Consider the following 14,268-nt stretch of genomic DNA (forward strand, 5'->3'; position numbering starts at 1 on the left):
CTAGTTTGGAAGAAAATCTTCTAAGTATGGGGCAAATGTTGGAACATGGTTACTATCTGCTATTTGGTGATAATGCAGTTTGTATCTTTGATAGCTGGAACTTGAATGGACTGGTTGCTAAGGTTCAAATGACTAGCAACAGATGCTTTCCCTTAACTATGATGCCTGCCACACCACTAGCATTAAAAGCCAGTGTATCTCATTGTATTCAGGTTTGGCACAAGAGACTAGGTCATTTGAACACAAGGAGTTTGCTGCAACTCAGGGAGCAAGAAATGGTTCATGGGCTACCTCACTTGGAAAATTCCAAGAATGTCTGTGAAGGATGTATGCTTGGTAAGCAACATAGAGATGAGTTTCCAAGAGAATCTGCTTGGAGAGTTAAATTCCCACTTGAATTGATACATACTGATATCTGTGGTCCAATGCAAATTGCTTCAAATGCTGGAAACAAGTACTTCATTCTGTTCACTGATGATTGTACGAGAATGACATGGGTCTACTTTCTGAGGTACAAATTTGAGGCATTGGAGTATTTCAAAGGGTTCAAAGCAATGACAGAATTGCAGTGTGGGTACAAGATCAAGTATCTAAGAAGTGATAGAGATGGTGAGTGCTTGTCTTCTGAATTCAGTGACTATTGCAATGTTTCTGGGATTCAAAGACAACTAACCATGTCATACACACCACAACAGAATGGTGTGTCAGAAAGAAAGAATAGAACTGTGGTGGAGATGGCAAAAACTATGTTACATGAAAAGGGTATGCCATATCAGTTTTGGGCAGAAGCTGTGCACACTGCAGTGTATCTCCTCAACAGATGTCCTACTAAGGCTTTGGATAAAAAGACTCCTTTTGAATCCTATGGTGGAAGAAAACCTGGAATTGCACACTTGAAGATTTTTGGGTCAGTATGCTATGTTCATGTTCCCATGAATCTAAGACACAAACTTGAGTGTAATAGTCACAAATGTGTGTTTGTGGGGTATGGAATCAGTGAGAAAGGATACAGATTATTTGAATTGTCTAGAGATGTAGTATTTGATGAGAGTGCTAGATGGGATTGGAATGACAGCTCTGGAAAACAGTCCAGTGTATCAATTACTACTGATATGGCAGAATCTAATCTAACTCAAGGGTCAAATGTTCAAGATGAAAGTGTAGTCCCTGAGGTTATTTTTGATACTTCACTAGATGGTTTGAATACTAATGCTGATGATCCAAGCTCAAACATTGATCTATCACAGAGCTATGATTCTACTCCAAAGAAATGGAGATCCTTAAATGAAGTCCTTGCACAGTGTAATGTATGCACTATGGAACCCGAGAATTATGAAGAGGCTGCCCTAGATTTGTCTTGGATGAAAGCTATGCAAGCTGAGCTAGACATGATTGAGAGGAATAATACATGGATGCTAGTAGATAGACCATCTAGCAAACCTGTGATAGGTGTGAAGTGGGTACACAAAACAAAACTGAACCTTGATGGAAGCATTCAGAAAAACAAAGCTAGACTGGTTGTAAAAGGTTATTCATAGAAGCCAGGTATTGACTTCAATGAGACCTTTGCACCAGTTGCTAGGCTTGACACCATAAGGACTTTGATTGCACTTGCAGCTCAGAAAGAATGGCAACTATTCCAGTTAGATGTAAAATCTGCATTCCTTAATGGTGTACTCAAGGAGGAAGTTTATGTTGATCAACCTCAAGGATTTGTCATACAAGGCAAGGAGGATAAGGTGTATAAGTTAAGTAAGGCATTATATGGCCTTAAACAAGCTCCAAGAGCTTGGTATGATGAAATTGATTCTTACTTCACCAAGGCAGGTTTTAAAAGAAGTCCTAATGAAGCCACCTTATATACTAAGGTTGAAAAGTCAGGGATTCTCATAGTTTCTGTCTATGTTGATGATATTGTGTACACTGGAAGTAGTGACACAATGCTTGACAGATTTAAAAATGACATGATGCAGCATTATGAGATGACTGATTTGGGATTGCTACATCATTTTCTTGGTATGGGAATTGTTCAAACCAAGAAAAGCATCTTCATACATCAGAAGAAATATGCAATGAAATTGCTGGAGAAATTTGGACTACAAGGTTGTAAATCTGTGGGAACACCACTTGTAGCAAATGAAAGGTTATGCAAGAATGATGGGAGTGAAGCTGCAGATGAGTCTGAATACAGGAAATTGGTGGGAAGTCTTCTGTATCTTACTGCCACTAGACTAGATATAATGTTTGGTACTAGTCTCTTGGCAAGATTCATGCATGGTCCAACTAAGAAACATATGGGAACAGCAAGAAGAGTACTGAGATACATTCAAGGTACTATGGATTTTGGCATTGAATATGTAAAAGGAAAGTCAGAACTTCTTATTGGATATTGTGACAGTGACTGGGCTGGGAGTATTGATGACATGAAAAGCACATCAGGGTATGCTTTCAATCTTGGCTCAGGTGTGTTCTCTTGGGCATCAGTTAAACAAAACACAGTGGCATTATCCACTGCAGAAGCAGAATATGTAAGTGCTGCTGAAGCAACATCTCAGGCCAAATGGTTAAGATTTGTTTTGGAAGATTTCGGGTAAGAACAGGTTGAACCTACTGTGCTAATGTGTGATAACACTTCAGCAAAAGCTATTGCCAAGAATCCTATGTTTCATCAGAAAACAAGACACATCAGCAGAAAATTTCATTTCATCAGAGATGCAATACAAGAGAATGAGATTGAACTTGTTTATTGCAAATCTGAAGAACAAATGGCAGATATTCTGACAAAGGCACTACCAAAGGAGAAGTTCAATTATTTCAGAGAGATGCTAGGAGTAAAGTCAGCTGCCAGCTTAGAGGAGAGTGTTGATGTTTAAGCTTTGCAGCTGCCTTTCTGATTGTCCTGTTTTGTTTCTTTGTAATTCAAAGTTTATTTTCTCTTAGTTTTGAAATGTAAGGCTGAGATTAAATCAAAGCTAATAGCCTATATGTGTGTGTGTCTCATGGTATAACATCTCACTTATATGTGAGCATGTGATATACACGTGAGTGTGTGTAATGGGAGAGTGAGTGCGCCTTCAAACGGCTGTATCTCACCCCCACTCTATGTTTTGTAGCTTCTTAATCATTTCAGTCATAGCTGAAAGGAATCAAAAGAATTTCACAGAGCTCTTCATCTTCTTTGCACCTTCATTTTTCGTGTTGTTCTTGGTTGAAATCAAAATCTTATTGATTTCTTCTTGTTTTCATGCTCTGCTGTTTCACAGAACACTAACAAACTAAGCTGGTGTTTCTCATCAAAGGCCTTTGCCTTGTTGATCGCATCTTTTCCCAAAATGAATCTTTTGGCGAGCATGCTGCTCACGACATCCTTTGCATTGTGTACAGCAGATTGCGCACCACCAGGATTTACATTTTCCGTTGCCTGAGGTGGATGAACAACTGAACACCGTCAGAAGCAATTGTTATTGATGTTAGAGGAAAAGTGCCCTTAGAAAATAATATTACAGTTGGAAGTGCTGAAGCCACAGCAGCTGGAAGCTTGTAATCTGGAGCCAGATCCATGGTAACGGACTGATTGACAATTGTTGCTCCCTGAAAGATAACACACATAATTGAGAAAACCAGACGAGATCACAACAAAACTGATTAAGAGTATCAGAATATCAGATTCTCCTCAAATTCCACTAGATACGCAAGTTTACAACAAAAATAGTCCAAACTCCGGAATCATAAGTTATACAAAAAGAAGGGAAAAAGGATAAGAAGAGAAAAAGAAATGTAAAAAAGCGTTGAGAAGTGAATGACCGAAAGAAGCACTGAAGTTTTTGCCCCCTTGAAATCCTTGAAGGTAACATATGCAACCTGAGACCTCTCATTGTCGCTGCAGTAAAGAAGAAAAGAAATCAACTTTCTGCATCACAATGTGTTTAATTAAGAGAACAGTAAACAGGAAAGAGAGGGAGAAAAGAAAAGCAACCGTTTAATTTCAATGTATTCAACTTCACCGGAGAAGGAAAAGAAATCCTTTAAATCATGTTCCGTTGCAGCGAGGGAGACATTGCCAACTTTCAATGTCCTGATCTGTCAGTCATGTCAAAGTGTGAGAGAATGTATGTAAGCATGAATATGGAGTGACTGATGTTTGTAGATTGGAAAATTTACAACTTGGTTTGTGCCAGAAGTTGGATCGGATTAAAGAAAACAAACAAAACGTAGAAAAAGGGAGGGGGTCAGAGGGACAACCAACAAATATCTGGGAGGGACGAGGGAGGGATGCAACGCAAAGTAAGTTAACTTACGAGTCAGTCGGTTGATACCAATTGGGCTGACTCAATCCAACGCTATAAGATTGGGCTTATTAATCAAGGCCTAAAGCCTTCAACAGCCGTTGTGAAGTGGTCCGTTGACTAACAAAGCAACGTCGTATGGTGGGGCCCACCTGCGGACAGGAGAGGGAGAGAGTCGGTGTCTAAGTCGTCCTTGCTTGCGGAATAGCATAGTTTGACCTTTCCTTTCCTTTGAAGTGGAGGTGAATTTTGATTTGAGAGGAGAAGAAGAAGTGATTGGATTGGATATTTGGATTGATTCAACTCTGGTATTTATTCTAAGTGGTTACACAAACAACCAAACCAAACCAAACCAACGACATTTCCTTCCTGAGTCTCTGTCTGCACCCAACCACCAAACACCGCAACCCCCATTAACCCCCCAAAACACAAGCAACACAGAAAGAAAAAGGAGCAAGAATGAGTTTCCAAGATCTCGAGGCTGGTTCTTCTCCCCAACAGCAACACCAACAACGACGACCTTTCGTTTACTCGAATGCGATTCAGAACCAGCAGCAAAATCCAAGTCAAAATCTTTACGAGCCGTCCCAGGCCCTGTCTGCCGGGATTTTCCAAATCAACACCGCCGTATCCACTTTTTACCGCATCGTCAATTCCCTCGGCACCCCCAGAGACACCCTTCAACTCCGAGACAAGCTGTCAGTACTACTTTTCATATTCCATTTTCTTCTTCTTAATAATTCTTCCCCTCTTTTCTATTTCTTATTAGGTTTGTATGATTAGACGTAGTATTTGCTTGATTGATTGATTGTACGTTGATGAGAGTTATCAATGTTCCAACCTAATCCACTGTTTATCTCAATGGGAAATTGGCACTTGGCACTTGGCACTGGCAGGCATAAGACAAGGGCGCATATTGGGCAGTTGGTGAAAGATACTTCTCAAAAACTCAAGCAAGCTAGTGAAACCGATCACCATGCCCAAGTTACTGTAAGTATTCAATTCATTTTACTTGTCTAACTATGTAAGTTGTTATTATCAGACTTCACCCCTTTTGGCTGACAAACTGCAGGTTGTCAAGAAGATTGCGGATGCTAAGCTTGCAAAGGATTTCCAGGCCGTACTTAAAGAATTCCAGAAGGCTCAGAGGCTTGCAGCTGAAAGGGAAACAACATATGCTCCCTTTGTTCCCAAAGATGTTCTTCCATCCAGGTATTATCTTATCACGTGTTGTTACTGAGAGGAACACACTTTAACACAAGCATTGGAGTTTCTATAAAGTGTAAACTTGCACGTCTAAGTTTACGTAATTCTTCTCGATGATTTTACTCTAATTTTCTCTCTATTACTTGCATCTTCTAATCATCAATGCCTTTCATCATATTGTGCAGTTATCCTGCCCATGAGCAGGAGATGAGTTCTTCCAGGAGTTCTAAACACCAAGCTCTTCTTCTAGAATCAAAAAGGTGGGTAACTAAATATACTTCCATAAGTTGAGAAACTTCTGTTATTTCTATCTATAATACCCTGAAGGAAAATTCATCATCCTAAAACCAAAGAAATCTTCGAGTTTCTAGATAGTCAAGTAAAAGAGTCACTTCCCTTAAAAGGAAAGAAATACCTTCTTAACTAGTTAAGGGATTTTTCTTCTGTGCCTGATCATAAAGGATCTCCATTTCCTCGATAACATTGTTAAACGGATTGTGTTAAGCAATCTTATTGTTTTGCTAGCTTTGATAGGCCAGATGAATGTATCTTCTTCCCATGGAGATGTTTTCCCTTTTTTTCTTAATTTTTTTTTTTTATGGAAACACATTTTCTAACTGCATAAGGTTCTCTAGTAATTTGGGCTTGCCCTGAAAACTAGTTATTGCCTTTGATGTTCAGTGCCTATCGTGATGCAACTGGAATCCATGGTTAAGTTATAGATTTGATATGTTGTATGCAGACAAGAGGTCGTACTTGCAGACAATGAGATTGCATTCAATGAAGCCATTATTGAAGAAAGGGAGCAAGGGATCCAAGAAATTCAACAACAGATCAGCGAGGTTAATGAGATTTTCAAAGACCTAGCTGTCCTGGTCCATGATCAAGGAGCTATAATCGGTTAGTCCAGTTTCTGTTCATTGTTACGTAGAAATTGAATTCGTGTTTGTTGAGTCACTTGTACATTGTGTGCCCTACTTTGAAAGACGCTGTCTGTACATGTGTGTGTTTTCAGATGATATTGGTGCTAACATTGAGAACTCCCACGCTGCAACTGTCCAAGCAACCTCCCACCTTGTGAAAGCATCCAAGACCCAAAGATCTAATTCATCCCTGGTAATTTTCTTTTCCTTCCAACACATGAACCCGTTTCCAGTTTTATCTTGTTTTGTGTATTCAACTCCAAGATTAAGTTGCTATAAAAATTTTAACCAAAGGGTGCGATATATAGGCTGGATTGACATACATATTGGTTAATTTCTTTATTTCAGTTATTATTATATAAAGCATTGGATTCATAGAGGTTGCTAATTGTTTGTGTTATTTGGGCAGACGTGTTTGCTGTTGGTGATATTTGGAGTCATCCTCATCATTGTGATTATAGTTATCATGGCTTGAGCAGTGATCAAAAGGAATGATATATAAAGTATTTCCTTGCAAGAACAAATCTTTTCCTTGTCTCGTCTCCTATCCTCTCCTCTCCTCTCCTTCAACTTTGAGCTGGGTCTGATGCTAATGCCAAATGACTCAGACTCAACTCTTGGTGTTGGAGTGGCTGGCATCCTCGTCGGCTGTAAACAAAATGCACAGTTACTATGTATACTTGGGGTATATAACCTTCCCCAAGCCTAGAAGCATAGAGTCAGCAAACACATGTATTTATCATTTTTTTCTCCTTAAACTAATGATGTATTTATCTTTTTGTTTTTGAAGGTAGTGATTTTCACACTTTTTATTTTATTTTTTTTTTTGTTCCTTTTGTGTCAAATCCTTCTTGCTTGTAAATTTCTTCTTGCTTATAATGTTAAAAGTAAACAGTATCTGAAGTATTTCATTAAGATCCCTAAATAAAATCCTATTTTTTATAACGAAACATGCCCTTGATTGATTTACGCAGAAGGAAAAAGTTAAAAAAAAAGAAAGAATAGAACTTAGCAGGCAAAACAAGTAGTAAGAAGAGCCCATTGCAGGATTGTTATTGTAAGCCCGTTTGAGAGTAAGAGTTGAGCCCAAGAACCTCAACCCAGCGCATCTTTCTTCTTCTATTTTTTTTTCTTTTTTTAACAAACAATATATCTACGCTAAAAAAATAAGAAAACAAAAATTAGTAATAATATGATTTAAATTTACAAGAAAATAATAAGTGGCTCAGCAAACCATCTTGAAAAGCGAGGAATAAAGAAAAAGAATAAACTAAAAACAAGGGAACAATTTCCTTGCTGCAAAGTCTTGGTCCCTTGGATTGGAATTTTGATGGATGGATGTTACCTTGTTCGACAGAGCTGAGCTGAGACGGCAAACTCAGTGGATTCCAAATCACCATTTTCTCTGAGAAACCCATCCGTCCTTCCTTCCGGCGTCTCAGCCACCCACCACACCCCACCAAGGTTACCTGCCTGAGATCTCTCACCTGGGTTTGCTTTCTGTCTTATAATTTTTTTCATCAAATTATTCATCAGGTCAGGAATTACTTGTTAATATTCTTTTATTTTCTGTGGAATACGAATTAACCTTGTTTCTAAGAATTCAAATCGATTCCATTCGATTCAGTTTGTACCCGATGATGTGATTTCTTTCTTTTGTCTTTGCACTTTGTGTCATGTTATCAGTTGTCCATGACAATTCATCATTCCTCCAAACTTTGATTTGATGCACTTGAAGAATTGACCTTGTTTCTTGTCGCCTTTGGCCTCTCTCATCGTGACATGTTCTTCTTACAGATACAGGCCTTTCCAGTTCATAGAATTCGATTCAATTTGACCATTTCACGATTTCCCAACTACTCAATTGCCCTCTTCTCTCGTTTCTACTTAAGTATTATTATATCATGTTCTTAATTCCAATATATCGTCTTCATTATCTTGACTTGATTATACAAGATCCCTGTCCGTATTCAACTCCCCTAAACCTTTTCTGATAATCTTTCTTCTGGAATAAACTTCCAGACTTGATTCTTTGGTAAGACAATAACAATGGCATCCCTATTTCACTCTGCAGGTCGCGTCTCAAGAGTCCGGTAACTTTCCCACTCATTGTCAAGGTAATACTTGTACCCATGAATTTATGTTTCACCTATATTCCAGTAACAGTGCATAAGCATGCCTGCTCTGTAATACATCTTGTGCTTATTATCTTGGCAAATAATGCCATTACACTGGTTACCTTCCACATGGTACACTACACACCTTCAACCGTAGTAGATAATGCACTCAACTTGTTATTCTCAATTTGCTTTTCCATATGATACACAAATTTACCCCTCTTTTTTTTTTTTTTTTTTTTTTTTTTATCAATTCTGGGGACAATAGAGTTACATTCAAACCTGTGCATGTCGTATTGCTTTTTGTATTTATGATTTGCCAACATGAAAATTATTGAAAGGCGTCTTTTCTTTTGCAGTTGACGTAAACTACTGCATGGCCTCTGTGGCTGATGTGGCATAAATGGAAGGAGAAGTTCATGAGCAAATTATCCAAGTATATCAAGTATTTGCTGGGGATTGACAACACTATCCCAATGGTGAACCCAAAACTTCCCCGTCGTCCAGCCATATCCTATAGGCCTATACAACCGTCTGACCTTGAGATCTTAGAGAAAATCCATGACGATTTATTTCCCATTAGGTACATAATCTCATTCGCTACTTTCTCATGGGCATGTTCTTTGCTACCATGACACTGCTTTCTACAAAAGGTTTTGCCAATCTCTCTACAGGTATGAGGCTGAGTTTTTCCAAAATGTCGTCAATGGACATGATATTGTGTCATGGGCAGCTGTTGATCGAAGTCGTCCAAATGGTCAAAGTGATGAACTTATTGGATTTGTTACCGCACGAATTGTTCTTGCAAGAGAAAGTGAGGTGTGTCTTCTATATTCCTAGCCTCTTTCTTTCCTGTGTGAATCTGTGGGGAGGAATCACCACAACCGTAAATTATTGTGGTTATTATTTGGTCTTTCTGGTTTAACTGAAGTCATTGGAAAATTGGGAGTACTTACAGAGTTTGACACTCCAGATTTTGCAAGTATATGAAAGTATGGTTAGCTGCATTGTTTGTTCAATTTTCCTGAATTACCCTAACTCTTTTATGAAAAAATGATTGGTGTTGTAGATAGGGGATTTGCTCAGTTTCGACTCATCAAATTCAGATCAGACGTTAGTCTACATTTTGACACTGGGAGTAGTAGAATCTTTCAGAAATCTTGGCATAGGTAAAAGTTTGTCTCTTTGTTGTTATGGAGTCTAAGAATTTCTTTCACTATATGGTAATTTGTTTCCCTTGGACTTGCAGCTTCAGCACTTATTCGGGAGGTCATAAAATATGCCTCAAGTATTCCAACCTGCAGAGCAATTTACTTGCATGTCATTTCTTACAATAATTCTGCAATCCATTTGTACAAGAAAATGTCATTCATGTGTGTCAGAAGGTTGCAAGGCTTTTACTTGATCAATGGTCAGCATTATGATTCATATCTGTTTGTGTACTATGTAAATGGTGGCCGATCTCCTTGCTCGCCATTGTAAGTATAACATGCTTCATTTTTGGTTCATTCTGATATGCCATGTTGTTACATATGGAGATAATATTTTCCTTTTTCTTTAATAAAAGATGATTGCAGATTGGTAGAGAATAAATTTCTGAACATTTTGGCTACCTGCAGTGGAAATGTTTAGCTCCCTCATTTCACCTACGGCATGGATTTTCATTCTTTAGAGGCAATGTGAATATATAAACAAGTTTAAAAAATTAGGAGAAGACATAACAAAAACCAAGTTTTCAATTAACTTTTGTTATTGATGTGCATTGATCTGCTAGATGTTGGTATCTTGAATTCCTGAAGTTGGAAGTTATTATACTTGTACATCCAGCTATTTAAAACGTAGAGTTTACATGTTTTTGTTGAAATTCCTCAGCAAAATGATGCAGGGAAAAAAGGATTTTCTGGTAGAAGATAATAAGAAACGTGCATTAGCGGAGAAAACCATAGCATAGATGCATGTGACAGTCTGGTTTTATATACCTGTCAAAAATAAAGTCTCTGTCTTGTCAAGTACTTCTAAACTGATCAGGTTATTGATTGTTGTTTTGGGATTGTTTTATGTTGCAGGGAGCTGGTTGCAGGGACGCTGAATTTTATGAGGAATGGTCTTAAGTCTGTGTTTGCAATGCTACGGAAGAACGAAGACAGGAAGGTGTCAAAGTGGGCAAAATGTAAAGAAAACCATAGCCTTATATCAACGGGACCAAACAGGAGAAACCTGACTGCAGCAGAGTGTACAGGGTACGAGTGTGTTTGATTTGTTTGTTCATATTAGAAGTTGGATCGACAGAGAGTAGAGAGACGGAGAGATGAGCAATGAGCGAGCAGGAGGGGAGGTTATGTTGATGCAAAGTAATAAAACGTTGCTTTGCCCCCATGCTTTCTGTTTGAACCATACCAATATACATTTTACATTTTAAGTTACCGCGGAATAACGTCCCCGATGTAATAAACGTTGTTGGGTTGTGTTGTGTTGTAGTTGGATGAAGTTAATTAAAGACAAGAAGCAGGGCGTCACTTGTGAGATCCTTATTTACTTGTTATTTTCTTCTTTGTTGATCTCTTAAGGTATCCTCTACCACACAATACTTACATTTGTTCTTTATGAAAGGTCGACTCGCGTATGGTGTAAGATTTAGGACGAGGTCATCTCACAGTCGCTGATAAGCTAAATAAAACATTACTTACTTTGCCTCCAGCTTCTGGGGAGATTTTTCAGTGTGATTGGTACACGAGATGGTACATCACGTGTTACTAAACAAATGATGAGATATGTGTGCTAAAAAGTTAATAACTTGAAAAATAAAATTTCCCACCATTCCTATTAAAACACGTGGTGTACCACTTGTGTTCCCGTCACAACTAAAAATTTCTCCAACCTTTGGCCTCCGGCCTCCTAGAGTGCAAAAACCTAAAAATTCTTGGAGGGCACGCAAGTGTGTATCGTCCAGAATGTAAATGGCAGGGGCCTCCAAATGTATCCAAGCAATCTTCAATCGAACCGAACCATCCTAATAATAATAATAATAATAATAAAGTTTCCTTTCCTCCTCCCCATCCCCATCTCTAACCCCAACCAAAAATAGTCCACTCGTCTTTAATTGGCGGAAATAGAAACAAAATTAGTGTGTGATCAAGTCTTCTGGTGTGTCCGTTAATTAAGTAATGAAATATTTGGAGGGAGAGTTGCCCTTAATTTGTGGAGCGGGGGAAACTCAGCCTCCAGCCTCACACATGCATGCATGCATGTTTCTTGCAATTAATATGTGTGTGCGTGTGTATATATAGGGGTGAGGTACAGAATAGAAGAAACCACGTAAACTTGGAATTGAAGAAAAAATAACAAAAAACAAGGAATAAATTTATAATGACAGCGTCATCTTCTCTCCCAGCGATGGGTAATCGCCTGGGGAACCGGCAGCTTGCAGCCCTCGCTCTCTGCCTTGTATTGCTCCTCGATGTTACTACCACTACGTTGGTTTTGGCCTCCAAAAAGGGAAAAGGTGGCGGAGGCGGACATGGCAAAGGTGGCGGGGGCGGACATGGCAAAGGCGGCGGTGCAAATAAAGGTGGTGCACAGAAACATGGCGGTCCACAAAAAGGTGGTGCACATGGAACTGCTGGCGCTAAACCCGGTGGTGCTAAGCCAACTCCAACTCCAAACGCTGTTGGTGCAGCACCTGCTGCCGGCGGCACCGTCCCAGCACCTGGAACTGTTGGCGCTAATCCAATTCCAATTCCAAACGCTGGTCCAGGTGCTTATCTAACTCCAATGCCAAACGCTGGTGGTGCTTATCCAATTCCAATTCCAGACGCTGGTGGTGCAAATCCAACTCCAACTCCAAACGCCGGTGGTGCAGTACCCGCTTCCGGCGGCACCGTCCCACCCGGTGGTGTTAATCCAACTCCAACTCCAAACGCTGGTGGTGCTAATCCAACTCCAACTCCAAACGCCGGTGGTGCAGCACATGCTACCGGCGGCACCGTCCCAGCTCCTGGAGTTGGCGGACCCATTACATACCACGGAGGGCCTCTGATGACCGGCGACATTAACCTTTCCATCCTATTTTACGGTGAGTTCAAAACCGAACAGAGGGAAGTGATTCGGACTTTCCTGAGGTCCCTCGAGAACACGGAGAACGATCACGTAGCGGCGGTGCACAGGTGGTGGGACATCGTCGAGAGCTACCAATTGTTCGCTAGTCCAACCCCCGGTAAGGGTACCCCACCCAAACTCCGCATCAAGGTGGGGACCCAGCAGAGCGACGACAAGTACTCGATCGGAAAAGTGATAACCTATGAGTTCATCAAGAGACTGTTAAAGAAGGCCGACTCCGGAAAGCCCAACACTATTACCGTGATCTTTACCGGGAGCCAAGTGACGGTGCACAGCTTGTGCCGTGGCAGATGCTACGAGCATGGCTTGGTTGAGAACAGACCCTACATCGTCGTCGGCAACCCCGAAATCTTGTGCGCCGGGAGTTGCGCTTGGCCATTCCAGAGGCTGGACTACGGTACTCCTAATCAAGTGCCGGTGAAGCCCCCCAACGGCGACATGGGCATTGACGCCATGGTGGTCCACTTCGCCTCCGGCTTGGCTGCCGCCGTCACCAACCCATTTAACACTGGATTCTTCAAGCCGGGACCCAAGAGCGACCCCATCGAGGCCGTCACGGCCTGCGAAAACATCTTCGGAAGCGGCGCCGTCCCAGGCCAGACCGGCAAGGTTGAGGTCGACCCCGCTACCGGTGCCTCCTACAACGCCATAGGAGAGAATGGTATGAAGTTCATGCTCCCGGCCGTCTGGGACCCACGAACTTCTTCCTGCTGGACATCTATGTAATGTAATTTATCTCCTAAAAAATGCTACTCTTACTATATAATCCTGAGTCCTGACTGAGGACAGTACTTCCCCCAGTCGCATGATGATCAGGTATTAATTAATGCTTGATCCATGTAATTTTTCCGTTTTTGTTTATCATTTAATTGTCCACCTGACATGATTACTGGCCATGCATGCATGCATGACGACCTCGTGTCATTTAATTTCCACGCATTTATGAAACTGAGATCAACTGCAATTTTCTTCTCCTTCTTTCCTTTTGTCTTATTCATCCTTCACATTAATTCATTTGATGTTCCCAAATCAATTTGTTTTTTTTGGTAATGTAATTTTTAGTTCATTGCACAAATAGTGGAAATCACATGTCGAAATATTAGTGGACAAAGATAAACCGAAAAAGTATATGGGGAAAATAAATATCAAGATACTGGTGGAGCCAAGAAGCATTGTCAAAGATACTAAGAATGAGTTTGTTGCATCGAATTATCTCGAACTGAATTAACTTCAGAGATTAAGTTAGACTGACTTAAAATTAACTAAATTGTACAGTTGTACTGACTTAGAATAAACTAAGTTGTATAAACTTAATGAAACATATAATGAAGTATCGGATTAAGAAGCATGATTGACCTGAAAAATGAAATCCAGCTTCATGCGTCATACCTAACCTGAGAAAACCATTTCCAATAAGCCATTAACAAAATTAATTCCAAGTTGCTAAATTTGCTTCTCAAAATTTCAGAATCTGAAGAAACAAACAAGATCCATTTATTGACAAAGCTAAAGCTAGCTCCTTGGACATCAATTCCTCAAAATTTGAAGGAAAATGCAAAACCCAGTTGAATAAATTACTTTTGGTGGAGGATTCAATGGAGGGCTAGTTGCGTCTCTGAA

At 40.0% G+C, this 14,268-nt stretch overlaps 3 protein-coding genes across 5 annotated transcripts; 2 read left to right on the forward strand and 1 right to left on the reverse strand.

The window, feature by feature from the left end:
- Positions 1-1,827: 1,827 nt before the first annotated feature.
- Positions 1,828-4,700, reverse strand: LOC103943492 (binding partner of ACD11 1-like). The gene is made up of 4 exons (XM_048571030.1): positions 4,635-4,700; positions 3,977-4,080; positions 3,805-3,880; positions 1,828-3,591 (listed from the first exon to the last, which is right to left on the reverse strand). The coding sequence occupies exons 1-4, from the start codon at positions 4,698-4,700 to the stop codon at positions 3,406-3,408; spliced, it is 432 nt and encodes a 143-aa protein (XP_048426987.1). The 3' UTR covers positions 1,828-3,405.
- Positions 4,506-7,220, forward strand: LOC103943284 (syntaxin-22). The gene is made up of 7 exons (XM_009353543.3): positions 4,506-4,984; positions 5,183-5,276; positions 5,359-5,498; positions 5,678-5,752; positions 6,235-6,392; positions 6,508-6,608; positions 6,825-7,220. The coding sequence occupies exons 1-7, from the start codon at positions 4,746-4,748 to the stop codon at positions 6,888-6,890; spliced, it is 873 nt and encodes a 290-aa protein (XP_009351818.1). The 5' UTR covers positions 4,506-4,745; the 3' UTR covers positions 6,891-7,220.
- A 471-nt stretch (positions 7,221-7,691) lies between these two features.
- Positions 7,692-11,063, forward strand: LOC103943283 (histone acetyltransferase MCC1). Of its 3 annotated transcripts, none has more exons than XM_018646479.2 (7): positions 7,692-7,951; positions 8,490-8,532; positions 8,892-9,115; positions 9,207-9,351; positions 9,602-9,701; positions 9,782-10,010; positions 10,599-11,063. In XM_018646479.2, exons 3-7 carry the CDS (start codon positions 8,925-8,927, stop codon positions 10,786-10,788), a joined length of 855 nt encoding a protein of 284 aa, XP_018501995.1. In that variant the 5' UTR covers positions 7,692-7,951; positions 8,490-8,532; positions 8,892-8,924; the 3' UTR covers positions 10,789-11,063. The 3 variants fall into 3 exon arrangements, with proteins under 3 accessions (XP_018501995.1, XP_009351816.1, XP_009351817.1); XM_009353541.3 differs by having other exon boundaries at positions 7,692-7,906; XM_009353542.3 differs by having other exon boundaries at positions 7,693-7,879.
- The last annotated feature ends 3,205 nt before the right edge of the window (positions 11,064-14,268 follow it).

Source organism: the organism of the source record quoted next, unplaced genomic scaffold, assembly GCF_019419815.1.
Source record: "Pyrus x bretschneideri cultivar Hongxiangsu unplaced genomic scaffold, Pyrus_bretschneideri_v1 Contig57, whole genome shotgun sequence".
Classification (NCBI taxonomy): Eukaryota; Viridiplantae; Streptophyta; class Magnoliopsida; order Rosales; family Rosaceae; genus Pyrus; species Pyrus x bretschneideri.